This window comes from Capricornis sumatraensis, chromosome 17 (genome assembly GCF_032405125.1).
Source record: "Capricornis sumatraensis isolate serow.1 chromosome 17, serow.2, whole genome shotgun sequence".
Taxonomy (NCBI): domain Eukaryota; kingdom Metazoa; phylum Chordata; class Mammalia; order Artiodactyla; family Bovidae; genus Capricornis; species Capricornis sumatraensis.
In genome coordinates, this window is record NC_091085.1 from 18920183 (window position 1) to 18930680 (window position 10498).

The following is a 10498-nucleotide window of genomic DNA, read 5'->3' on the forward strand; positions in this document are numbered from 1 at the left end:
ACCAGATTTTTCTCTTCATTTAAGCATGTTATATTTGTTGAGAGAAAATACAAGCACACCTATCTGTCTTTCCCCTAACTGACTCCCCTTTCTCCTAACACACGCTAGATAACAGCTACACATAGGAGGAAGGAGGTGTTATTTATTGAAGATAATTTTTATCCTTGATCAAAAGTCTGGTTTGCTATATATTCAAACCACTTAATTCATTTTCTCCACTCAAGAAAAAGTAAGCAAGCAGAAAGCTCTCCTACTGGCTAGAACTGTACAGTCAAACGTTGGAGCAAGAATGAGTCATGTGGTTACTATCCGTGGTGCTGAAATCAGTATCCGTTACAGTGAGATTGAAGGTAGGCTGAAAGACTTTCAGGAAAACTGAATCTAATAACAGGCGGTAAAGTGGAGGAATGGGGCAATCAGCCTTCAAAACACAGAAATAAAATCAAACCATCAATATCACTATATGTGGGATTACAATTTTTTCTTTTAAATCCCACAACTTTCTATATTTCCTTAGATATCTTTGCAGTGTATCTGGTTATTTCTAAATGGACATATGAATTTTGTTCTTTGGGTTATCTTTTTTATTTCAGCTATAGAGAAAGAAGTCCTTTCACCCATTATCCTTCCAACTTTCATAACTCTTTCTGTTACTTCTGAAAGTCATAATCAATTTTCCAATCATACTTAGTTCCAACTTGAGCCGCTATAACAGTTTTCATTGGCACATGGGATATTTTGTAACCTCATCCTCAAAATAAGAAATGTTCCAAGACAGTTCCATATTCGAGGGATAACATCTCAGGTTAGCAGAATTACCCATGGAGGATGCCCTGTTTTCTCCCTCTTGTTGGACCTATAACTAACATGATATTTTAATCATAGAAATAATATAAATATCTAAACCAGAACTTTCCTGGGAAAAAAAGACTTTAAAAACTTAATATGTTGCCCAACTGTTGTAAGAAGTCTGAAAATTATTAAAATTGGTGAGGAGGTTTCTTGAAACTAGGATCAGAAAAAGAAAAGTTGATGTATCAAATGGGCAGCATTTCTTTGTGCCAGACCTCTAGTAGACAGCTTTCACCAACTTTGATGTCTGGATGAGTCATAGAAAGGGGGCAAAGTTTTGCTTCCCTAACCACCTAAGATTTCTTCCTCAGCCCCACTCTGCCTCTTGCAGAATGTGACTTTCCTTAACAGCCATGGAAAAAGAGAGAAAGAGAGAGACGCTTTACTTCATAACCCAGTAACCTAGGTGCTTCCTGCTCTGACTGTGGAGCACTGCTCTTTAGGAGTGGTGACTGGACTGAGAAGTATAGTGGGTTATCCCCTAGGCCTCAGCCAGGGTGTCCCACTCCCCCAAACAGGCCTTAACATTCACCACACCCAGCCTCCCAGTGCTGCTAAAAGCTGAACTGAGCTCCCTTCTACCTTTTACCTATGCAATATCTCTGCTCATGAAGATTCCCTTCGCAGAATTTTGCCGATCTGGAAAAAGAACTCCAAGTGAAGTATTTGGAGCCAAATGTTATGACCTTATCTGCCCAGAAAAGCAAAGCACCCTGTGAGATGAGCTTGGCTATTATAAACCCTGGTGTTTTCTACTTTCCTAGAGAAACTCCCTCCACTAAATCCAAGTCAAACTTTGGCAACAATCAATGCATAATAAACCATCAAAATGTGTTTCTGCTTTAAAAAAAATCCCTCATCAAAATAGTTCCCATGTAAATGATTTAAAACAACATCACATTTTAAAAGCCATTTAATTTTAATAGCATATTTTAATGAAAAAAGCAGCATACTTTGCCAATAAAACATTAAAGTCATCTCTTCAATGAAAGACAATCAAACAACACCAAAAATAACTTAGTACATTACCATAGTAAATAAACCATCTATTAACAAAAACAGGAAACCAGGTCATATACAGAATTCAAGACTTCAGAGAGCCTTAAATGGAACAGCAATACAGCAAAATTTGTAAGAATATATCTATATGTGCATCATTTTGAATGAAATATTTACAATAGATAAGGTACCAGTCATCATGTACCTATTTTTTGTTGTTGTTGTTCCAAAAGAATTCTACCAAACAATGTGAATTTACAAGCAGTGCACTGTCTTTCTTATAGTTCAAATTAGTTTTTCTACAAACAAACCTCCAAAAGGAAAAACAGAAGGAGGAAGGATTCTTGTAAATGTTAAAATGTAGTCCACAAAGCAACTGAAAACTAGAAGACTGAAACACCTTGGTGAAATCTTAAAATCTGGAAGGGCAAACACCAAGTGCCAAATGCAGCTAAAGCTAGAAAATGATGCATCACACTCATGCTTCCAACTGCTTGACTTCTCTCCCATTAGAGGGGTGTGTGTGTGTGTGAGAGAGAGAGAGTGAGTGAGAGTGCGTGTGTAGCAGGGACAGTGTGGGAATCCCCATTAAATATGTAACAAAGTAAACAATACTTTGGACCGTGAATCAGGTCTATACGGTTAAGACATCCATTACTGAGTATTGACTCACAAATCAGAACACTACCAGTGAAAACAAAGAAAAAAACAATCTTCATTCAAAGTGAGAATATACAAATAGGCCAAAAGGAACACAGTATAAGAGGGAAACTGTATAAATTCAGTAAACTCATTAAACATAAAAAATTTTTAACGTCACTAGCTATACATCCCCCCGTTTGTTAAGACTAAAGTTTAATTAATTAGAATGTGCACAAATTAAGTTGCTAGAGAGATAAATTAATAATTTACAGAGGGTTGTTCAGCAATAATCTAATCATAGCTTTCAAGATCAGTGAACACAGAAGGCGCAACTCCTTTCTTAGGCATTAACACTTCAGAGAAGGAAGAAGGGGGTAAGAACCACAATAAAAATATATATATAATATACAGTGTAAATGCAGAAAATCTGCCATCTCTTTTTTTTAATTCAAAATACTTTAGAGATGTCTCTATCACATTAAGCATCGACTCTAGTTTAAAGTTTCAGTCCTGAATCAATTTCTACTTCTGAAAAATAGCTGCAAAGTGTACTTTTAAACTTGAACAAGGGTGACGTCTTTAGGAATAAAAACAAATCTTACTTGATCATTCTGGGGGCCTTTTAAAAGGCTGTCTCGTCTGCTTTCCTGCAAACAGCCAGCTCCAGACTTCCTCTGAAGAGGCCGAGGTGCCTTTTCCGAGTGGGTGGGGTCGAAAGGGACAACTTTGCTACAACTTGACAAATCCCTTCTTTTGTTTTTCTTTCCTTTGAGAAATCGTTTCACATTCTCACCGGGCTTGGGCTCAGTAGCTCACGCGTTCGCTCGCGCTCCAATCCTCGCTTTCTCTGGATTCACATTTACTGGAATTGTTTTCTGGTTGCGAAAAATGGAAAGAAAAGAGGCAAGAGGGGTGGGGGCGGGGGGAGAGATGAGGAGGGGGCCTGTCCCTGGAGAGGCCTAAAGTGGGTCTCCTAAATGCCCGCAGAATATTTCATTCTTTTCTGTTTCTGCCTCTGGTTGCAGAACCAGACGCGCACCACGTTTTTCTTAAGGTCCAGCTTCTCGGCGATCGCGGCGATCTTTTCGGAGGAGGGCCGCGGCTGGATGGCGAAGTAGGCTTCCAGCGAACGCTTCTCTGGCGCCGCGATGGACGTGCGCTTGCGCTTCTTCTCCGCGCCGTTGAAGAGCTCCGGCTTGGTGAGCTTCTCCCGGTGAGACTTCTCCGCCTCCTCTAGCCACGCTTGCAGGATGGGTTTGAGCGCGATCATATTGTTGTGAGACAAAGTGAGGGACTCGAACCTGCAGATGGTGCTCTGGCTGAGCGAGCCCACGCCGGGGATCTTGAGGTTGGCCAGCGCGGAGCCCACATCGGCCTGGGTCACCCCCAGCTTGATGCGTCGCTGCTTGAAGCGCTCGGCGAATGCCTCCAGGTCCCGGGGGTCGGCGTCCACGTCGCTCATGCAGCCCATGTGTGAGGGCAGCCCGTGCGCGTGGGCCATGCTGAGAGCAGCTTGGTGCATGGGGTTCATGGTAGCCATGTGCGGCGCGTGAGCTGGAGTGGACACCACGGCGCCGTCGGGGCCCGCCATGGCACCCAGAGCCAGGCCGGGACTCAGGTGCTCCAGCAGCTCGCCCTCCAGCGCCTGGTGCGGCTGATGGTGGTGATGGTGGTGGTGGTGGTGGTGGTGGTGCGTGCCCGCCAACGCGGACGGGTGCGAGATGGGCACCGACGAAGAGGAGGCAGCCGACGTGCACGGGATGGTATTCATGGTGTGGTAGGTGGCGTCCGGCTTGAAGGGGCTGTGGTGGGGCGGATGATGGTGGTGGCTTTTGCTCTGGGAGACGATGTCCACCGCCGCCAGAGCCTCGGCGCGGGCCAGCAGACTCTCATCCAGCCCGCCGAATATATTGCTCTGCAATTGCAAGTAAAAGGCACACATTACTCTCAGCAGGGAATTGTGCGCACTCTCTCCGGAAGCTCCGGCCCAGCGCTCCGCACCGCCGCCGCGCCTACAACATTCCCAGAACGTTAAAATAATAATAGTAATAATGATAATAATAATCCTGAAACTAGCGAGTGAGGAGGAGAAGAGGGAAGCCACGGAGAGAAACCAAGAGTGCACGAGGAGGAGGAAAGTGAGCCTGCAAACACAACACAACACAACACGCGCACAGGCAACATTCCAGGTCATAAAAATTAATATGAAAGGAAAGACCCGCTGAATACATAAGCGAGAGAGAGGGGGGAAAATTGGTTGGAGGTGTGGGGTGATTTGCTGTGCAGACATGAAAAAAACATCAAGCAGATAAAGGGGGCTGTCAAAATGTGCCTTTAAGCGGTGATTATGCAGAAATACGCACCGGTGGGGTTGGAAGACACGCTCTCCGCATCGCCTCGGAGCCCCCGCCGCTGCCGCCGCTGCTGCCACTGCTGCTGGAGCTGCTGCTCCGGCCTCCACCGCCCCCGCCACTCCCGCCGCCGCCGCCAGCATTGCTCGAGCTGCTCGGAGAGCTGGCGGAGGGCGCCGCGGGTGCAGAGGACCCGGGCGAGGCGCTGTGCAAGGCCGAGTACTTGGGCTCCACGTGCAGGCTGCCGCCGTGCGGCATGCTGAACGCCTGCTTGCTGTTCAAGGACATCATCATCATCTTCCCCGCCCGCTCGGGCGCCGGTCCGAGGCGCACGCACTGGCTCCGGCTGCTGGGACCCTCCCGAGAAGTGCTGGGCGAGAGCCGAAGCGGGGAAGGGCGATGCAAAGTTGTGCTCACTCGCCACCGCCCCGAGCTCTGCGCGCCTGGGCCCGGCTACGTTCTCCACCGCTGGCTACTGAGGTCAGTCTGAGCGGATGCTGGGCTCGGCTTGGCGCTGGCTGCAGAACCTGGGCGCCCGAAACTGCCCCCGCTCTTCGCGGCCGCAGAGTTATACTCCCCTCTCCCCGCGCCTGCCCCCGCACACTCCGCCCTCCCTCCCTCCCGCGCGCCTCCGCCCTCCCCTGCCTGGAAGCGCCGGTTTCTCCTGCTCGGATTCTAGCGTCGCCCCTGCTCCCTCTTGGCTTCGGTCCTTTCTGCTCTCCTGACATCCCCCCTCCTCCTCCCCCCGCCGCTCCCCTCCCCGCGCCCTCCGCCTCCCCTTCCTGCCCCCGCCCGCGCGCTGACGCCGCCGTCCCTTCCCCGCGCCCCACAGCACTCACTTACAGCAGTCCCCTGCTCAACTCTACCGGGTTGGCCAGGTCTGCGCTCCAGTCGCTGGGCGGTTCCTACCTAAGAGCCGACCTCCAGCCCCTCCGGCTTCCTGAGCCCAGTATGCGCCTCGCCGGGAACAGAAACTACTAAATAAAGTTGCGGGTCGAAGCGGCCTCGGCTGAGTTTTCCCCCAGACTATAACGAAACCCTCTTACCTGGCTGCCTTCCTCGCCTCCTGCTTACTGCTAAGTTGCAGGCCTCCGCCCCCAACTCGGTCCTACCCTCCCTGCCGCTCTGGTGACCCCAATCCTTGCCTCGCGACCACAGTGTCGAGAACGCGGACCCTGCCGCGGACCTGGATGCTCAGTGCTGCTCTGCGCTTCCGGCTGGTAGCGCAGTGGTTGGCGCTTGGCTCTGCGCCCCCTCGGCCCGGCGGGTGCCTGGTGCCGAAGAGACCTGGGGTCGACAGGGCTGCAGGGCTTTCTCTGACACTCGGTTTTTCACTGCTCTCAGCGGATTGGGCGGCGGAGGAGCCGGCTCCCGTCGCCTATGCGCATGCGACGCCCCCCCACCCGGTGCCCACCAGGCCCCCGGGTACTCCCCCCAATACGACCACCGACAGTCACTCCTCTCCACCCTCTTTTCTCTTCCTCCGGATCTTCCTTCTCCTCCCCCCTGTCTCCAGTTCAGTGTGAGTTAGGTCTTGGGCGGATCCCCTGGCAAACCCTGCTACTGGATTTATTATTCTTCATTAGCCACAATCAAAGAAGGAAGGGGCAACTGACGAGAGGCAGGGCCAGAGATCACAGAGCGCATGTGCTGCAAAAAGTCCTCCCCACCCGAATACACACACACACACGCACACACACACACGCCCTCAGGGGCTGGCACGAGCCCCACTTATCTTCATTTCCACAGCCGCTCGGTGCAGAGAGAGCCTATTTTTAGCCAACACTTTGCTCGCACTTTTGTCCCAGAGCGGACCACTTTTATCAGAAGTGGACGCACACTCTTAGTTCCAGTTGTAAAAGAAGTAGGCACTCTCCTACAACAAGACACGCGCGCACCCACACCCCACCTTCCTTCTACTTCTCTCGGTGTTGGGGAGTGCTGTCACACAACCCCCACCCACCAGATTGCGGAGGGAGCGGGGTACCGACGAGGGTGAGAAGACCCTGAGACCCACACGCTAGAGCCCGCGGGTGGCCCGAACCGGACGGGGGTGGCTGGGAGCAGGTGCAGGCACGCGGTGCCTGGGGAAGGCGAGCAGGTGCGAGAGCAGGCGGTAGGCCTGAGAGGCTCTGGCGCGCGCTGGGACAAAACAGAGTGGCAAGGAGCGTGGCGAAGGGGGGCCCTCGAGTGGTTGGCGCCTGGAAGCCCTGTGGCAGTGGCAAGTAGGGGATCTCTCGTTCACCCATGACCTCTGCGGGGCAGGATACCAGGTTCAAGTCGGGAGCTCAGTCCTCGGGAGTCGCCAGAACTAGGAAAGCTGAAGCAAACGGCGCGCGGCGGGCTCTGTCCATGGTGCTTAACCCCCTTGCAGCTCCGAGGCTTGCCTTCCTCCTCCCTTACATGGAGGAAAAGAATAAATAGTAGCCGAAGGGAATTCCTACTAGCAGTGTTCCCGAGAAGAAGCCCAGGGAAGGCTGGACACGGGACTACAGAGAGGTGTTGACATGAATGAATGTGGCTCGCGCCGGTCGGTTCAAGTAAATGCTTAGGTGTTTAATTTCTACCTCAACAACAACCAGGGTAATTTCAAGGAAATAAAAAAAAAAAAGTGACATTGTACAGCTCTCACTGTCTCAAGCTTCGAGAAATGAAATAAATCAAAGTTAAAGGCTTGAGTATCATTTAATTATAGTGCGAATAGTGCTTTGAAAGAAGTAGAACAACATCTCTAAACAAATTATGACTGGGCCAGGAAGGAATTATTAGATTGAAATTTCATTTAGGCTCGGGAGACACTGCGCTTCACTGTGTAATCTGCTATGCCTCATCTGATTTGTATGCTTAATTCAGCTTGACGAATTTATTAGTTTTCATAATAGTGAAAAAATTGAGCAGTACTATGGACTAATGCATTGTGTATACTATAAATTGTATGTCATCTTGGAAAGACTGAAGTCTATAGAAATCTTTTATTAATGTCGGTATAGGAGGGAGGATTTTTGTGCAAACATTGGAGAGGTTCAAGCCAAACTCCAGTGTTACTGGGTCTCACTGGTCTATTAACATATCATCATATTAATTAGACTACTTCATCAATGATATAATTTCAAACTTCAAATTACGTTCTAATTAACAAGGGTTGTCCAATTTGCTTAATCTTCAAAAGGCTTTGGATGATCTAATTAGTATAAACTGTTGAGCAACTCTAAAACCTAAAAGAAATCCATTAAAATATTTTTGGTGTATACTCTAGCAGTACTGTTTAAGAACCAAAGGACTAGAAATAAGAGTGGAGGAGGAGAATAACTGGAAGGCAAAGGCGTGCAGGTACCTAGTTCTTCCGGATTATAATACTAAGGGAATCACAGGAGAAACTTTTGGGTATTGCACCTCATAAACAATGTGTTTATGTATTTAAATAAAGGCATAAGAATATCAAGGAGAAAAAAAACCACAAGGGGAAAAATTCTTCTCTTTCATTAGGTGCCTAATTAGATGTAAAGTGAAAAGCAACCCCGAGGAGTTTCCCAAGCATTATTGTGGCATCAGTCAGCTGAACTTGGATTGCAAAATCAAATATTTGGGGGTGTTTTGAAACTCTCCCTGTCCCCTCCCCCTTCATTGAGCTTAATTACTTGCCATAGTTGTTTTAATGTATGTTGTCACCTGGGAGTATTGAGAAATGCATATCGTTAATATGAATTAATCTTGATTTTAATAGCAACTGACAACTGATCTCCAAAATGCTAAACACTTGTCACCATTTCATATGGTAAATAAGATAGTATAATAAATTCATGAAATAAAGAGGGCACTGTTGAAATGACTGGACAAACTTTGTTTGATATGTTTAGTGATTAAAACTATCTTAAGCAGGACAACTCCCAAGAGAATATTTTCCTCGTGTCTAAAATCTATATATCACTGAATTAATTTAATACAGCTTTTAAAAATCTTTCTGATATTTCTCAATGGTATCTTTAATTCCAGATCAAAAAAGGGGGGAGCCCTTTATTTTAATTATCAAAGTGAAACAAATTACTATGCAGTTGTAAAGCAATTCAAGAGTTTATTTACCTGCATTCACAGCCTCTTAGAAAACACACTTTTTTCCCCCCAAAACCAGGTGAGAGATTTCTCCTTTTCTCACTCAATAAGAAAATGAACAGCAGTGACCATGTTTTATTAGAGGGAAAATGCAATTCTTCCTTCGTCACCACGACTTGCAATCTTGAAATCTCTCCTACCAGAAGTGTCCAGAGTACCAAGCTCTTTGCGGTGTTATCAATAAAACCCATTTGGTTTTGCCCACAGGCAGTGTTGCAAAGTGCACCAGCAAGTGTGGAAGTTGCTTTCCGAGGAAGTGAGACTCCAGTCCCCCAAGTAGTGGAAACCATCTAAACAGCAGGAAAGTCGAGAATAAACCCAAGGGACGGCAGCAAATGGCCCAACCTTGGGAATCTGCTTCATATGACCTCCACATCCACTTCTATGTCCAAGCATTTATCTGCCCTGGTGCCTATGCACACCTTCAGACCTACCTAATAAACTGAAAGCAGAGAAGTGATTTTCTTTCTTTCTTTATTTTTTTTTTGAAAGAGAAATAGAAAATGAATCAACTACATGTGTGTCACATGTGTGTGCCTACCAGAGGGGCGCCTTTCTTTTCGCCTCTTTGTTTGACAATAGCTTCTGTCCCATCGCTGCCAGATGCGATAGACGTGACCAACTTCCCTCCCGCGGGCAAAGAATCGCTTGAGGTTCCACTCAAGCTCCCTGGCAGCGGGGTCCCTGCGGTAGGCACCCCCTCCCACCCCGAAATCAGCCCGCAGCCATCCCGAGAGGAGAAATCACTGTCTCCTCTCCTGTATCTGGGACCTAATTTACTATTAAAATTTTAAGCAATGCATTCATATTTTACTGGACCTAATGTGTTTTATTAAATTTTAATCCATTAAGGGCAGTGTGATTTCTCTGTATTTCAAACAGAATTGAGTTGGATTACAAGGAAGATTTTTTTTTTTAAAGAGAGATCTGACTCCTTTCATGCTCCATCCCGACCTCGGGTTGTTAGGGATTCAGGGCGGGAAGGGAGAGAGGATGGATTCTTCCGCGTCCCATCTTCTCAAGGTCAATCTGCTCTGGATCTGAGTAGACTCCGACCCCCTGAGCTCTCTCTGCACTCTGTAGCTTAGGGCACAAACTCCTCCATGGCTTCCGCTGTTCCGAGGAAGAAAAGAGGAGGAAATTAGCCCTGAAATTGAGCCCTCTGGGAGCGCCCAGAGAGCCCAGCTACAGCGCGGAAGGGGTGGGGAGGAGGGCTCGCCTGGAATTCTTACGCCCTGGGGCTATTTCGACGAGTAGGGGTGTGTTTTGCTCAAACACCTTTCCTCTTCCCAATAAGGCCACCAATAAACCCTGTTCTTGTGTTTGTCTCTAACTTTCTCTCTCCGCTGGCTCCCCTCTGAGTCCCAAGCACCCTTCGCTTAGAGGTCGCAAGGAGTACTTCTTTCCCCCAAAGCTCCCAGGCAGGGCCCGTGCGCGAGGGCGCACTCTGGCCTCGGTGTCTTCCTGGCTAACTCTCACTCTCCACGCTTCCGGCTGCAAGCACTCAGCAAGTGTCTCCGGAAACCTCTACATCCGGCAGTTCC

The 10498-nt window shown here is 48.1% G+C and overlaps 1 protein-coding gene across 1 annotated transcript; it reads right to left on the bottom strand.

The window, feature by feature from the left end:
* Positions 1–3466: 3466 nt before the first annotated feature.
* Positions 3467–5141, bottom strand: POU4F2 (POU class 4 homeobox 2). The gene is made up of 2 exons (XM_068990213.1): positions 4857–5141; positions 3467–4408 (listed from the first exon to the last, which is right to left on the bottom strand). Exons 1-2 carry the CDS (start codon positions 5139–5141, stop codon positions 3467–3469), a joined length of 1227 nt encoding a protein of 408 aa, XP_068846314.1.
* Positions 5142–10498: the final 5357 nt, after the last annotated feature.